Source organism: Myotis nattereri, assembly GCF_964212035.1.
Source record: "Myotis nattereri genome assembly, chromosome: 19".
Classification (NCBI taxonomy): domain Eukaryota; kingdom Metazoa; phylum Chordata; class Mammalia; order Chiroptera; family Vespertilionidae; genus Myotis; species Myotis nattereri.
Window position 1 is genome coordinate 9,868,377 of NC_138095.1, and position 17,225 is coordinate 9,885,601.

Sequence of the window (17,225 nt, forward strand, 5' to 3'; positions counted from 1 at the left end):
TATCCACTGAGCCAAACCGGTTTCGGCTCGAAACCTATATAATCTTATTAACCAATGTCACCCCAATAAATTAAATAAAAAAACTATGCTTGCAAAATGTTAACATTTGTTAAATCTGTGTGATATGTAAATATGGGTATTATTCTCTTTACTTTTACAGATTTTGAAACATTTCATAATTTTTTAAATTATAGCTTATAGAGTGATATTATTTGGCTGATGAAATGTTCTAAAATTGGATTATTGCAATGGTTGCCAAACTCTGTAAAATGTACTAAAAATCATTGAATTGTGCACTTAAAATGGATGAATTTTATGGTATGTAAATAATACCTCAATAGCCCTAGCTGGTTTGGCCAGGACAGATACCACAGATTCCTTCATTGTTATCATGTTCATTGTTCCTGTACCCACCTAAGTCGGCCTGCAGACTGGAGGGTCCCAGCTTCCATTCTGGTCAAGGGCACATGCCCAGGTTTGGGCTCGATCCCCAATGCAGGAAGCAGCCAATCAATGATTCTCTTTCATCATTGATGTCTGTATCTCTCTCTCCCTCTCCCTTCCTCTCTGAAATCAATAAAAACAAACAAACACCTCAATAAACTCGAGTATAAAAATTATAAAGAAAAAGGGGACATCTGTAATACTTTCAATAATAAAGATAAACTAGCCCTAGCCGGCTTGGCTCAGTGGATAAAGCATCAGCCTGTGGATTGAAGGGTCCCAGGTTCTATTTTGGCCAAGAGCGCATGCCTGGGTTGCAGGCTCAATCCCCAGTAGGGGGCGTGCAGGAGGCAGCCGATCAATGATTCTCATCATTGATGTTTCTATCTCTTTCTCCTTCTCCCTTCCTCTCTGAAACCAATAAAGAAATATATTTAAAAAAAGATAAACTAAAAATTATAGAGATAGCTTACAAATATTTCATATTTGGCATGTTTTTTTAATATATATTTTATTGATTTTAGAGAGGAAGGGAGAGGGATAGAGAGATAGAAGCATCAATGATGAGAGAGAATCATTGATTGGCTGCCTCCTGCACGCCCCCTATTGGAGATTGAGCCCGAAATCCAGGCATGTGCCCTTGGCCGGAATCGAACCTGGGGCCCTTTAGTCCTCAGGCTGACGCTCTATCCATTGAGCCAAACCAGCTAGGGCTGGTATGTTTTTTTTTAAAAAATATATTTTTATTGAGTTCTTATTGAAGGGAGAGGGAGAGATAGAAACATCAATGATGAGAGAGAATCATTGATTGGCTGCCTCCTGCGTGCCCCCCACCAGTGATCGAGCCTGCAACCTGGGCATGTGCCCTTGACAGGAATCAAACCTGGGACCCTTCAGTCCACAGGCCGACGCTCTATCCACTGAGCCAAACCAGCTAGGGCTGGTATGTTTTTTAAAAAATTAATTAAAGGGGAAGAGATTAACCAAAGGATTTGTATGCATGCATATAAGCCTAACCAATGGGCACAGACAACAGGGGCGTAGGGCACGAGTGGGGTGGGGGGGTGGGGGGAAATGGGGGGATAAAGACACATAAGTAATACCGTAATCACTAAAGAAGAAAATAATAAAAAATTTAAAAAATTATTAAATTCAGATAATTTCTGATTTGGAAAGTAGCCTGGGCAATTTGGCATTCATATGCCACCTAGTGGAAATAATTGGAAGTGCTAGGGTGTACAAAGACTACATAGGGGCGCTTGAGAGGTAGAGGGGACTGGGAATCCACCCTCTCTTTTTCTGATGGGGAAAATGAGACCCAGGATCACAATGCCAATTGTTGGGCAAACTAAGATCATAACCTTGGTTCTCCTGAACTCTTAGCTCCCAGTTCTATGTTTCTCTGCCTTGTCTACCTTTAGTTCTGCACTTTGTTCTTCTGGCTTACTTTATGCTAAGTGTTAAGGGAGATTCCAAGGTATTACTCCTCCCAGGGTACGGATCAGTTGGGGAAACTCCTTCCTTGGTGTTCTGAAGTATCAGGAGGTGATTTTTTTTTAAAATTTAAAGCTTTTATTGTTTAAAGTATTACATATGTCTCCTTTTCCCCCCATTGACCTCTCCCCGGCCACCCCCACCCCCGTCTGTGTCCATTGATTATGCTTATATGCATGCATATAAGTCCTTTGGTTGATCTCTTACCCCTTTACCACCCCCCCCACCCCCCGAGCCTTCCCTCAGAGGTTGGACAGTCTGTTTGATGCTTCTATGACTCTGGTCCTATTTTTGTTCATCAGTTTATGTTGTTCATTATGTTCCACAAATGGGTGAGATCATGTGATATTTATCTTTCTCTGACTGGCTTATTTCACTTAGCATAATGCTCTCCAGTTTCATCCATGCTGTGGCAAATGGTAAGAATTCCTTCTTTTTTACAGCAGCGTAGTATTCCACTGTGTAGATGTGCCACTGTTTTCTAATCCACTCATCTGCTGATGGGCACTTAGACTGTTTCCAAATCTTAGCTATTGTAAATTGTGCTGCCATGAACATAGGGATGCATATATCCTTTCTGATTGGTGTTTCTGTTTTCTTGGGGTATATTCCTAGAAGTGGGATGACTGGGTCAAATGGAAGTTCCATTTTTAGTTTTTTGAGGAAACGCCATACCTTTCTCCACAGTGGCTGCACCAGTCTGCATTCCCACCAGCAGTGAACGAGGGTTCCTTTTTCTCTGCATCCTTGCCAGCACTTATTGTATGTTGATTTGTCAGGAGGTGATTTCTGCAGTTTCAAAAGAAGGGAGTAATAATATTATTACTAATATTAAAAATAGTAATGGTACGTAACTGTTGTTGAGTGCTTTCTTTCTGCTTGTTTCTTTTCATAAACCACAGAATTTATTCCTCATATCAACCTTATGAGGCCGGTCCTTTTAGTATCATAATTTTACAGATGCAGAAACTAAGTCCTTTGCTTAGGATCACACAGTTGATACATGTCAGGGTCCAGATTTTGATCTAAATCTGGTTTGATTTCAGAGTCAAGAGTTGCTGTTTATTTTACTGTCAAAAGTGCAGGAAATCAGTTATAAAAACTATGAAACACTGTTCTGTTTATTCTTAGGAGGATTATTAGGATTAGATAGGAATATATGCAGAAGATGGGAAAGAAAAACAAAAACTAGAAAAGTCATCGGGTGGAGATACCCACAGTCACTATATTCAGGTAATGCAGCATCCGCCCTGTGTCCCCAGCTATTCAGGCACAATGCACCTATGGGTGCCACTGCCCTTGATGGAGACGGTTTCTCACCAGAGAAAATCTGCCACCAAACAGGACAAGAATGAAGGGCGTACCTCCGTTCTAAGCCAAGAAAATGGAAAGCATCATTTAATGAGCACCTACTGTATTCCAAGCATTTTCCCATGTCAGCTCTCATTGTTCTGAGTTCTGAATTGTACAGCAAGAAAAATAGTTTTTTGGCTTCCTGGGGTGGGGTGGGGTCATCTCATTTGTTACCCGAAATGATTCATGCCTGCCAAAGGGTGTGGAAGCTGTCTCTCAGGGAGCAGGTAAGGACAGGCCCGGAGCCAGGTCACTGCTTCAGCCTTAGGCTCTGAGGACAAGGGGTAGGAATGGGAAAAGAAAAAGGCCAATTCATCCTAGTTGGATGCCGAACAGGCTTTCAGGGGGGAGGGAAATATATTCCACCCAGAACGGTGACTCAAATATCCAGAGGCCTCTGTTAGGTAGGCCCATAATGCTCTGGCCCTGCCAAATTAGGGAACCGGGTGCTGAGCCTGTCAGCATTCCTGGGGGTGGGGGGGGGGGCGGGCGGGTGGCAGGCCAACAAAGGTAACCTAAGAACCTAGCTGAGTAACCACAGTCCTGGCCAGGAGCCCCCCTGGGCCCCCTTGCAGGTGCTGTACTTTTCCATTCTGGGAAACTTCTGAAACTCAGGTGACTCACTGGCTCTCTCACTTGCCCCAACGATGAACAAGTGTTGTTCCTCCTCGCCCAACCTGAGCCCGGTCTCCTCCCGCCTCTCCCTTTTGCAAGCTCAACCTGAGCCTGGTCATACCTGGCCACATCCATCTCCAGGTGATCCTGGGGTCAGCTTACCTGAGGCTCCTGACCTTCATTATTCTTTCTTTAAAAAAAAAAAAAAAAGGTGTTTTTAAAATTAATTTGAGAGAGAGAGAAAGGGAGAGGGAGAGAGAGAGGAGACATGCAGTTTATGATTATTACAATAGCCTTAACACCTGTACTCACAATTGTAAACCTACTTTGCCCACCTGTACATCTCTCTATTTTACTCATTTAATTGTCTGTCTTCCCCATTATAAGTAAAACTCCACCAAAGCTTGTCTATTTGTTTATTGATGCAACCTTCGTGCCTACAACAGAGCAGGCCACACAACAGGCACTCAATAACTATATGCATGACTAAGCCCACGGATAATAAAGGAAGATAACAATAGCCACCTCCTAGGAAGGTACGAGGGTTGTTAGGAGTGTTAAAGAGATAATATATTTGAAGTGCTTGCCATGCATACTGGCTGAGTTACTTTTCCTCTCCAGCTTTATTGAAGTATAATGGACTGGATTACTATTCATCTAAGATGCTTCCTAGTTGGCTGAGCCCCGAGAAAGCCGTGAAGGGATCTGGAACTCATTCTCCCGGAGGATTTCCTGGTCCCCCAACAATGAATCAAAGACAAGTCCAACTGGTCCTTCAGCACCGAGGATAAATAAGATAAAGCAGGAGCGGCCGAGCCCTGACTTTCACCGAGTTTCTCCCTTCCCGTCCTTTCGCCCCAGGAGGCGACTCGGAAGGGATTGCAACAGCAACAGCCGCCTTTAGCGAGGCTGACTCCACCGTCAAAAAAGGAGAGGAAGTTTCTATCGAACGGGCAATTCTCCGAACAGGGGGTACGAGGTAGCACCGCTTTCCGCGCAGGTGCGTTCGGTCGCCACCCATCGCGATAGGCGAGCGAGATCGGCACTGGCCCTTTAACAGCCCCTTCCTGGAGGCCTGCCCCGCGCGTGCGCATTGTGGTTCTGCGCTTGTCATCATGGCGACACGGGGCCATGTGCAGGACCCTAACGACAGGCGCCTCCGGCCCATTTACGGTGAGTGCCTGTGGCCAGCCCGGCCGCCGCCCGGAAGCGCCAAGCGCTGCCGAGGGCTACCGAGACCGGGGCGAAGGCCCAGAAGGGGCGCTGAGGGCCCGGGGACGGGGCCCGCGAGCGCCGGGGGCGGGCCGCGCGGGCCTCTAGGCCGCAGCCGCGGGCCTCGCGTAGGCGCCGGCGGGCCTTCCTGAGAGCCCCGAGGTGGCGGCGGCGCGGTCGGGGCAGCGGCGGGTCGGCAGAGCGGAGACACTTCCTCTCGCGGAGACCTGCGCTGCCCGTAGGCTGCGTCTGTTCGGGCCGCGCCAAGGGAGCCCCGAGATCTCCCCGCAGGTGGAGGCTGAGGGGATAGTCCTCACGTACAGACTTTTCAGTTGCGGGAACCGGGCCTGGGGGGTTGTGTAACGAGCTGCGCTGGGTGTCCACGGAGAAAGAGGTCCGGAGAGGGGAGGGGTCTGACACAAGGTCACCCCGCTCGAATCAGAACAGGCCCGATCCGAGCTTCCCGATGGCGAGGTCTCCGGTGGAGGAACAGCTGCTCTGGGCACACGTGGGCGGCGAGGGGGTTTGGGGAGGGGGGTGTCTGGGGCCCCAAATAGCGGTGAGGAGACGGGTAGTTGACGATGGAGGGTGCTGCGGGGCTGCTGCGAGGGCATGCGTTTCCCTCCCGCAGCCTGGCGGGTTTCCCCTGTGCGCGGTGGGCCCCCTCCATCCTCACCGCCCACCTCAGCCCCGGGCTTTGTCAGACCTGGATGTCACCCGGCCGCCCCGGTTGTGGAGAGGCACAGGTTTGGGTCGGGGAGAAGCGCCTTCTCGGTAACAGGCGTGTTCAGTAATTGGACAGTGGTGGGCCCTTTGGCAGTTCCTTTCCTCTCAGATGGTCGTGTGGTCGTGGTCTGTCTCAGTTAATGGTGAAGAAGGCTTCAAGGTCAGCGGTTTTTGCAAAATTAGCTCGCGTTTTTAGCGTGGATGTTACTAAATGGAGGCTTCTCCGAATGGCCGAGATCATTTAACTTTTTTTGGGGGGGGAGGGGGTGGAGGAGAAGGGGTAACAGTGTTTCTGGCACAATTGGTCTTGCTTTATTTTTGTCATCTGTGGGATGCTTTACTTCTCACATCTCATTTGATTCCAAGAAGAATCCTGTGAGATCAGTAATAATAGCCAATGTGTGTGTAGACCACTCATTATGTCACCCACTGCCGTTGGCTGTTTATAGGGCTTATCTTATTTAATCTTCACACGCTCTCATGAGGTGGGTCGTTTTGTTCCAATCTGCCCCCCGCCCCCCGCATTTTTTTTTTTTTTAACAAATGAGGAAATGGGGCTTTACTGATGTGCTCATATGTCTGAAGTCACACAGCTCACATTTGGTGGAGCGAGGACCTGAACCCTGTGGACTGTCCCAGGCTCACCCTCTTAACCGCTGTGCTAGAAACCACCGCACTTTGAGCTGAAGACACTGACTTGCCACAGGTCACGCAGGCGGAGAGCGGCGGAGACAGGCCTCTGATTTTCACTTCCCCAGGGCGGCACCCGCAAGCCCTCCAGGATACATTTTCTAAGGGCCAAGGATGAACTCTACCAGGGCGACTGAGGGCAAGAACTGAATCCAGGGGTGGCCGGAAGTGGCTCCTTACAGTTCTGTGCAGCGGCTGCCTGCAGACTTTTTATTTTTTAACTAGAAAGATTCAACACTTTTCGGGGGTATATCGTCATCCTTGTTATAATTCCTCAGTTATAATACATTAGAAATGGCTGTCTTTAGTAAAAGACATGTAGGTTTTCCTGGGCTTCTGTTTTCTGTTCGTTCAGTTATGTAGTTAGAAAACACACACTGAGAACGATGAAAAAGGCCAAGTCACATCTTCGTTTCATTGTGAGTTTTCCGCCTCATTGGCATTCTGAAAGGGTCTCTGGTCTCCCGGGTTCAAGTCCATACTGTCTTTTTTTTTTTTTTTTTAAATATATTTTATTGATTTTTTTACAGAGAGGAAGGGAGAGAGATAGAGAGTTAGAAACATCGATGAGAGAGAAACATCGATCAGCTGCCTCCTGCACATCTCCTACTGGGGATGTGCCCGCAACCCAGGTACATGCCCTTGACCGGAATCGAACCTGGGACCTTTCAGTCCGCAAGCCGACGCTCTATCCACTGAGCCAAACCGGTTTTGGCCATACTGTCTTAATAAACCTGCCCATACTCGGCCTTCTGCAATTCCTTACAACTTTCAATGGGGCCATCTTGCCAGTGGAACATTCTATTACTGTACCGGTTCTTAAGACAGATCTGGGGCTGTGTCTGAGAATTGGCATTTCTCGCCCCCTGTTCCCTGTCCCCCTGTTCTCTAAAGGGCAGTTACTTATCTTCCAAAAATAGTATTATCACTCACTTTATCAACTCCTTGCCAATTAAAGGAACCAGAAGCATTGTTAATTGCCAAACTAAAGCCTCTTCTCTCGCAAATCAAGTTAGTTGGAATGTTGAGTGAAGGCAAATGATGCGAACACGCAGTGAAAGTCTTCCCCCAGAAGCAAGATTCAATATTTTTAAGAATAATTGGATTTCCACAATTGTTCTTCAGGACCAAAGAAAATGCCTTTGGTGCCCCATAAGTCAGTTAGAATTAATAGTGTTTTGAACTATCCAAGAAGAAAAACCTTGTCCATTTCACATGGATAAACATCAGGATATGTTAACCAGAAGTGACATGTCATATTCTTAAAAGTGAAGACAGAATTAGTAGCTTTTATTATAGTTATGTGGGAAGAAGATTAGAAGAGGCTTTTTAGGAATTCTAAGGCGATTAATATAAACTGATAGGACTAGGAAAAGAAAGGGTGCAGACTGTTGTTGACTTTTGACCTTCAGACTTTGGTACAGCCCCTGCTTTTGTGTTTAAATACATTAGTGCCCCAAACCACTATCATTTCTTGCACTCAGACATTCATTATCGGACAGTGAACAGCTCACTCATGGTGGTGCTTGCCCACCATCCACAAGTTCAAGGGCTGTCAGCATGGAGTGCTTATGTGTGTGCTGTCCCACTAGGTAGGTATTGTGGTTGTGAACTGAAGGCCAGAGATTAGCCTGCTCAGAACTGGATTTGAACACAGGCATTCTCACAGGATAGTCCAGGCCTTTATAGATTTCAGATTCAGCAGCATCACTATCTTTGTATAGCACTATTTGTATTGCCAAGGTTTTAGGATTTTACAACTGTTGGACGGTCTTCAAGCTCTTGCTGAATATTGTTTGGGGTAAAAGTGGATAGGGCTGTAAGGGTGAATAATTGTGAAATTGTGGTGGGATGAGATGTGGGGAGTTTACATTCTAGTATCTACGTTTGTAATAGTTTTTCTCTGCATAAATGCGATTAGTTGAAACATCTTGAGGATGCATCTTATTACTCATAAATTGGCAAGTTTGGGCGTTGCATTTTTGGTTTTTGAAAATCACCCATGGTCTTACTAGAACACCTGCTTTATTATTCATTCTCCTTTTGCTAAAATGATTCTCATGTGCTATGTGGTTCTCAACCAATTTTGTACTCTGGTACAACAGGGCTTTCTACTACCATTATTCGTAGTTTTTAAATGTTTTTACTAGCAGTGGTTAGGGAAGGGGAGTGGTGGGAGTGATGGTCCAAATACAGGAATTGCTGGGTCAGCAATTGCAAAATAGAAGCAGAGAAATGTGAAAGAGAAAATATTTCCAGTTTTTAGGATTCATTCATTCCCTCTCTTTCTCTCTCTCTCCCTCTCTCTCTCTCTCTCTCTCTCTCTCTCTCTCTCTCTCTCTCACTTTTCTGGTACAAGATCCTTATTCTAAACTGTTTTACTAGTTTGCAGTCTTCCTCTAGTCTGGATCAGGTGTAACATATTTACCAGCTGTGTTTCCTGATTGATAATCACTTCTTTGGTGAGTTAGGACATTTTTCCCCTTCGGTGCCTGGTCAAACTCCAGGTAGAGAGAGAAGGATGGAGAGAGTGAGTGTATAAAAGAAGCTGGTTCCATGTGAGGATCTAAGGATTTGGAAATTTATTTTAAAGATAGCTCTGAATATTGTGTGGAGAAATAACTTAAATGGGGGGCAAATGTAGGATGTGAGATGTTCAATAAGGAGACATTTTTATTTTTAAAATTTGACATCCCCCTCCTCATCTTGCACATTTAATTAAAGGCTTGTTGACTGAAAGCATGTTTCACTTACCATTTGTATTCTTGGTAAAAGCTAGGCTCCTATTCATAAACACTTAGGATTTTTAAGCAAAGGACATTGTACTTTAACTATGGAGCTATTTTATATTCAGCCTTTTTCTAAATTGGAGCAATGTCTTTATTAGTCTCTGAAGCTCTTGTAGGAAGTGGAAACTCTGCAGGTTGTCATTTCAGCTGCTCTGGAGACTTTCACGGCACCTGCAAGAACACAGAACTTAAGGCCTTTCCTTCTTTATTTGCAAGGCTGATCCCTTTCCTACTGTCAGGATCCCTAAGTAGGATTGGACACATTATTCCTAGGGCCTCTTCAGGGCAAGTAGACAGTAGGCTGCATGTGTCAGGGCCTGCAGCTGTCTATGTCTATATCTCCAGGAAGAGGAGCTTCTGTTGGAATACCCAGGAAAGTGGCTTGCTCACTTATTCAGCAAAATTGATAGTCTGTTGCCAATGACTTGACATAGTGTCTCCCAAATTTCTATCATTCTTTTACCTAATCTGATTATTTTAGCTTTATCTATAATATTTTTCTTTAAATAGATTTATAAACTTAAATTTATTTTTAAAAAATCTAAATCATTGCCATTAATGGGAAACCTGTCATTTGCCCTGAGACAACAAAGCCACAAAAATAAGTACAATGAGCCCTAGGTGGTTTGGCTCAGTGGATAGAACGTCGGCCTGTGGACCAAAGGGTCCAGGGTTTGATTCCAATCAAGGACTCGTACCTTGGTTGCAGGTTCCTCCCCTGGTCAGGGCTCATGCAGGAAGCAACCAATCGATGTGTTTCTCTTACATCTATATTCCTCTCTGCCTTTTCCTTTCTCTTCCACTCTCCCTAAAAATCAATGCAAAAGTATCTTCAGCTGAGGATTAACAAAAAAAAGTACAATAAAAACAGAACTAAAAGTCTTAACTAGAGTCTAATACAGTGATGGCTAACCTATGACACGCGTGTCAGAGGTGACACGCAAACTCATTTTTTTGGTTGATTTTTCTTTGTTAAATGGCATTTAAATATATAAAATAAATATCAAAAATATAAGTCTTTGTTTCACGATGGTTGCAAATATCAAAACATTTCTATATGTGACACGGCACCAGAGTTAAGTTAGGGTTTTTCAAAATGCTGACACGCCGAGCTCAAAAGGTTCGCCATCACTGGTCTAATACTTGTGAAACTGAATCTAAGATCTGTTCCTTCCTTGTGAACAAAAGACATTAGCAACTATTAAAGAAGTAGCAGGCTGACACCAAACTGAGACTACCTCCTTAATATAAAGGAAATAATAGAAAAGAAATCAACTTTCTCACTGTATTACTAGTGCTGTCTGCAAGGACCACCTAAAAACATTTCGGTTGCGTTGGTACCTATGCTTTGGAAAACATTGCTTTAACTGATCTATCATCTTACTGTTTTCTCTGCATGATTTGTGTATGGCTGATTTTGATTTACTCTTGTTATTAAGGGAACAACACCAATCTTTATGGTCAAATCACAATTACCCTTAAGTTAGTTTTAAAAAGATTTACTAAAAAACAGACTTACATATCATATTTATTGGCCTGTTTTCTCCAAGGGGTACATAATTTACATTCTAGAATCAGTAATGTAAAATGAAAATAAACTTTTCCCAAAAGACTCAGCAACCAATTAATCAGTAGTCATTAAGAGAGACATCCAGGAAAGGGGAGCCTGATGGCAGGCTGCATGTGCTGGAGTGTCTCAATTAAAACTTTCAGGTGCAAGAAACAGAAACCCACTGATAGCTCAGGTAAAGGGGGGTTGCCATAAACCTTGTGGGAGCCCAGGGCAGGAATGCAGTGATTCAGGGCCTCATGGAAACTGGAAAGCTGTTAGGATCTGAAGCTTTTTCAGATGCTCATGTCTGCTTCTATCTGTGTGTCTTCTTTTCTCTGCTTGGTTCTTCAGGCTGTTTTTTAAAATTTTTTACTTTTTCGCTGCTTATTAATTTACTCAGGGCCCAACATCTTGGCTTTGTGGCCATACCAAGCTGTGGTTAGAGCTTAATCAGTGCTGCATTTCCCCTCCCCCAATTTTTTGATAAAGATAATTGAAATTTTTTAATTCTTTTAAAAAATATATTTTTAATGTATTTTTATTGATTTCAGAGAGAAAGGAAGAGGGAGAGAGAGATAGAAACATCAATGATAAGAATCAATGATACGCTGCCTCCTGCACGCCCCCTACTGGGTATTGAACCTGCAACCCGGGCATATGCCCTTGACCGGAGTCGAACCCAAGACCCTTCAGTCCATAGGCCAACGCTCTATCCACTGAGCCAAACTAGCCAGGGCGAATTTTTTTTTTTTTTTTTAAATATATTTTATTGATTTTTTTACAGAGAGGAAGGGAGAGAGATAGAGAGTTAGAAACATCGATGAGAGAGAAACATCGATCAGTTGCCTCCCGCACATCTCCCACTGGGGATATGCCCGCAACCCAGGTACATGCCCTTGACCGGAATCGAACCTGGGACCTTTCAGTCCGCAGGCCGACGCTCTATCCACTGAGCCAAACCGGTTTCGGCAGGGCGAATTTTTTTAAAATTCTTTTATAAATGTTATGTGAATGAAGAATCAAGAGATAACTCCTTTTCTTCATTCCCCATCAACTAACTTGCATCCCTAACTAAGGCTCCTTCAAAAATGGAAATTCCTGAGCTGCTACTGGTAATCTCAGACTCATATTTGTTGCTTTCCAAATGAGCTTTCTGAGTCCAGCTTTCAGTGCTGCAGTTTCAGATTATCAGGAAGAAACCTGATTTATCCAGCTTGGGTCAAATGTCCACCCCATTGGGCTACAATTACATGGTCTAGACATGGTCATCCAGCCCTACCCCTTCAGCAGAGGGCAGTCGAAACCATTTCCAGAGGAGAGGGCATGGGCAGATAGGGACAACAATTTCAGAACCTTGCCAGCTACAGAGGGAAAAGTTCAGTGTCCTTATAGTCCTGACTCTAGCTTGACCCATTTATGAGCAGATCTCAGATATGGCGTCTCATCAAAGATGTCTACTCTTTGAGAAGGCTTCAGGATATGTTCTGTAAACCTGGATCTTTTAGGACTGAGTCAGGAGTAACTTAGAACTGACTCAGCATGAGGTCAGCATCAAGTATTTAGGAAGAACTGCCATTTATTGAGCTGAAGTATCTCTGTCATATTTTGTAAAGGACAAATGAAGGCTTATTAGCTGAGCTAAGGATTTAAGAAAACTGGTATTACATGCTGGGTATTCAGGCCAAGATTGTATGCTTTTAGAGTTCTTTGATTCTTCAATCTTTCTACCTATTAGTCTTTGATCTTCCTCTATAAGTTGTGATTCCATTCACAATAAGACTCTTTTTGACCTCTTTTTCCTACATTGTGATTTCCTCCAGAGTAAGGCTTCTTTTTAATCTTCTTACCTAGCATTATTGATGCTCACCAATATTAAGTGCATTGAGGACTAAAGAGATGAAACTCATGTATTTATGTGGCTGTCAAAAGTTTTAGTAATATATTTATTGGAGAAAAATTGAAACCATTAGGTAAAATGATAGTCTATTTCTGTTATTCAGAGCACTCTAGGCCACCACGACTATAGATTATTTTGAGTTTTCTATGCCTGCTCTATCCCTATGCTGATTTGGGACCTGCTTTGATGAACAGTGAATAGTGGTAATAGATTAAAAACTGGTCTGTGTCCAGTTATCTTTTTATATTTAGAATTGATAACTACCACCCTCTATCCTACTTATAACATTTCTCATTTTCTTGCTCTGGAAATGAATCTTTGCTTTTTATTATTTTAAAATTTATTATTATTAAATTTATTTTTTATTAATAAACTATTTAAAAAAATATTTTTAGTGATTTCAGAGCGAGCGAGAGAGAGAGAGAGAGAGAGAGAGAGAGAGAGAGAGAGAGAAAGAGAAACATCAGTGTTGACAGAGAATCATTGATGGGCTGCCTCATGCATGCTCCACACTGGGATCAAGCCTGCAACCCGGGCATGTGCCCTTGACTGGAATCGAACCTGGGACCCTTCAGTCCACAGGCCAATGCTCTATCCACTAAGCCAAACTGGCCAGGGCAATAAACTATTTTTTAGAGCAGTTTTAGGTTTACAGGAAATGAGCAGAAAGTAGAGAGTTCCTATATATCCCCACAACTTCCCCTCTACCAATATACCAGGGTTATTAACATCTTGTATTAATGTGGTATATTTGTTAAAGTAGCTGAGCCAATAGCTTATTAATAATTAAAGTACATAGTTTACTAGTTTACATTATGGTTCATTCTTTCATATATATATGTAAGAGGCCCGGTGCACAAAAATTGTGTATAGGGGGTGGGGTGGGGGTCCCCTCAGCTTGGCCTGCACCCTCTCGCAGTCCGGGACCCCTCGCTTCTTACCGTCCGCCTGCAGCGGAGGCAGGAGAGGCTCCCACCACCGCTATGCTTGCCAGCCGTGAACCCGGCTTCTGGCTGAGTGGCACTCCCCCTGTGGGAGCACACTGACCACCAGGGGGCAGCTCCTGTGTTGAGCGCCTGCCCTCTGGTGGTCAGTGCGTGTCATAGCGACCAGTCGTTCCACCAGCCGTTCTGCCTTTTGGTCGATTTGCATATTAGTGTTTTTTTTTTCATATTAGGGTTTTATCATATAGGATATTTATTTCAGAGAGGAAGGGAGAAACATAAATGATAAGAGAGAATAATTGATTGGCTGCCTCCTGCATGCCCCCATATTGGGAATCAAGCCCACAACCTGGGCATGTGCCTGACCAGGAATCGAACCGTGACCTCCTGGTTCATAGATTGACGCTCAACCACTGAACCACGCCAGCTGGGCTGTGGTTCATTCTTTGTGTTGTACATTTTATGGGTTTTGGCAAATGTATGATGACATGTATCCATCATCACAGTATCATACAGAATAGTGTCACTGTCTTAAATATCCCCTGTGCTCCACATATTCATTCCTCCTTCAGTCCCTGGCAACCACTCATTGTGTTAATTTTTGCCTTTTCTAGAATGTCACATAGTTGGAATTATATAGTATGTGGCTTTACAGATTGGCCTTTAAAATTTTCATTTATTGCCCTAGCTGGTGTGCTCAGTGGTTAGAGCATCTGCCTGTCAACTGAAGGGTCCCGGGTTTGATTCTGGTCAAGGGCACATGCTTGGGTTGTGGGCCCAATCCCCAGTAGGGGACGTGCAGAAGGCAGCCGATCAATGATTCTCTCTCATCATTGATGTTTCTATCTCTCTCCCCCTCTCCCTTCCTCCCTGAAATCAATAAAAATACATAAAAAATTTATTTATTGATTTGAGAGAGAGAAAGAGAGAAACACCAATTTGTTGTTCCACTTATTTATGCATATTTTGGTAGATTATTTTATGTGCCTTCTACTGGGGATTGAACCTGTAACCCTGGTGTATTGGGACAATAGTCCAACCAACTGAGCTACCTGGCCAGGGCCACATTGGCTTTTTTAAAACACTTAGCAATATGCATTTAAGCTTCCTCCATGTTTGTTATGTGACTTGATAGCTCATTTTCTTTTATTGCCAAGTAATATTACATCATATGGACGTTCCTCCGTTTGTTTATCCATTAGCCTATTTTAGGGCATCTTGGTTGCTTCTAAGTTTTAATAATTATGAATAAAGCTGCTCTAAACATTGTGTCCAGGTTTTTGTGTGGAAGTAAGTTTTCAGCTTATTTGGGTAGATACCAAGGAGCACAGTTGTTGGATCATGTGGTAAGAGCATGTTCACTTTTTAAATAAACGACCAAACTGTCTTTCAAAGTGGCTGTACCAGTTTGCATTCCCACCAGCAATGAATGAGAGTTGTTCTTGCTCTCTCATTGTTGCAAAATAGGTTATTTTGAGTTATTTATGCCTCATCCTCTGCCTCTATGCTGATATGGGACCTTGATATGCAAAGAGGGATCTGAAATTAGTATAGTAGGTTGTGGTTGGCCTGTGTTTAGTTATTCTATACTTAGAATTGACAGCTACCATTTCCCATTTAAAATATCTCTCATTTTCTTGTACATCTCATCTGGAAATAAATCTTGCTTTTGTTAGACTTTTGAATAACAACAGATTTCTCTTTTCCCCTTAGCACAATTTTATAATGGGTCCCCGTATTCCTTAAGATTAGGAATGGATACATAGCTTATGGAAACTAGACGTTAGTTGTTCTTCAAAGTCATTGCTAGTTTCAGTTTCAACCAGTATTTGAAAGTGCTTTCTTCCTGCATCCTTGCCCACTCTTGGTATTATTGGACTTTCTCTCTTCCATTTCCCCCCACCTCCCATAGGTAAAACTTTATCTTATTTTCTAATTCAGAGAATTATACTTTGTGGTAAAGTAAGTATAACTCATTAAACATTTTATTCAAGGAACATTGTCTATTTGGTAAAATTTAAAGCTTGGGTACTAGAAAGGGTTATTTTTTTTAAAAAAATTTAATTTTTGGGTGACTAAACCTGTTTATCATAGGTAAAAATATTAACGTCATCTATCATATAAATATGTTTGAATCTTCATTAAGGACTAATAGAACTGATTATAGTGCTTTTGGATGAGAGATGGCTGTAGGGATATAAAGTGGTATTTTGGACCATCTTAGTCATTTAGAGTGAAAATGAGCTCTATGATGTTTGTTTTTATTGGTTTTAGAGAGAGAGGAAGGGAAAGGGAGAGAGAGAAATATCAGTTGGCTGCCTCCTACATGCCTCCCCACTGGGGATTAAGCCTGAAACCTTGGCATGTGTCCTGATTGGGAATTGAATGGTGGCCTCGGTGCAGGGGATGAGGCTCAACCAACTGAACCATACCTGCCAGGGCCATTGGTTGATTCTTGTATGTGCCTTGACTGGGAATCGATCCCACAACCTTGGCATATGGGGATGCAGCTCTAACCAACTGAGCTATCTGGCCAGAGCTCCATGAATGTGTGTATGTTTTTCCATGATGTTTTTAATACAGAATTATTATACTTTCTGAAACATTTGATACCAGCCTATGCATTTTTCATATTTGTTGTTGCAGGAATAAACTATCATAATTTCTGTTTTTATAGATTATCTTGATAATGGTAATAATAAAATGGCAATTCAACAAGCAGATAAATTATTGAAGAAACATAAGGATCTTCATTGTGCTAAGGTAAGTTCATTTGCCCTTGAACTTAACATTTGTTGTGTTATATATTGTATTTTTGACTTTAAGTGAGAAAGATATTTAATCTCTTTAGTAATTTTCAGAATATTTTCTTGATCACTTAAATGCCATGAGTAGTATTGAGTTAAAAGCTAGCTATTTAATTCTTTGAACATAACTTATCTAATTATTTTATTTTCACAGTCTTTTAAGCGATGTTTTGCATATTCTCTCTCTCTGTCTCTCTCTCTCTCTCTCTCTCTCTCTCTCTCTCTCTTTTCCATTGATTTTTTTCCATTGAGTTTTTAGAGAGAGGGAAAATAGAAGTATCGATGTGAGAGAGACACATTGATTGGTTGCCTCCTACACCCGCCCCAACCAGGGCCAGGGCCCAGGAGGAGCCTGCAACCAAGGTATGTGCCCTTGACCAGAATCGAATCCGGGACCCTTCTGTCCGCAGACCGACACTCTATCCCTGAGCCAAACTGACTAGGGCTCTCTTTTCTTTATTCTTCTTCCGAGGACATACTTATTGCTTTTTGAGAGAGAAAGAGAAACATTGATTCGTTGTTCCACCTATTCATGCATTCATTAGTTGCCTCTTGTATGTTCACCTACTAGGGATTAACCCAAAACCTTGGCCTATCGGAATGACGTCTGTCCAACTGGGCCTCCTGGCCAGGGCAGGGCTTGCATTCTTAACATGGCTGAAATAGGAAAGAATCTTTTTTTTTTTTTTAATATTTTATTGA

General features: G+C 42.9%; 1 protein-coding gene across 1 annotated transcript in view; it reads left to right on the top strand.

Moving 5' to 3' along the window:
* Positions 1-4,994: 4,994 nt before the first annotated feature.
* The window catches only part of NAA25 (N-alpha-acetyltransferase 25, NatB auxiliary subunit), a 56,393-nt gene continuing 44,162 nt past the window's right edge, over positions 4,995-17,225 (top strand). The window contains exons 1-2 of the mRNA XM_081113363.1: positions 4,995-5,079; positions 16,394-16,479. Of these exons, the coding sequence (XP_080969489.1) occupies positions 5,022-5,079; positions 16,394-16,479 (144 nt within the window). The 5' untranslated portion in view covers positions 4,995-5,021. The remainder of the gene's footprint in view (positions 5,080-16,393; positions 16,480-17,225) is intronic.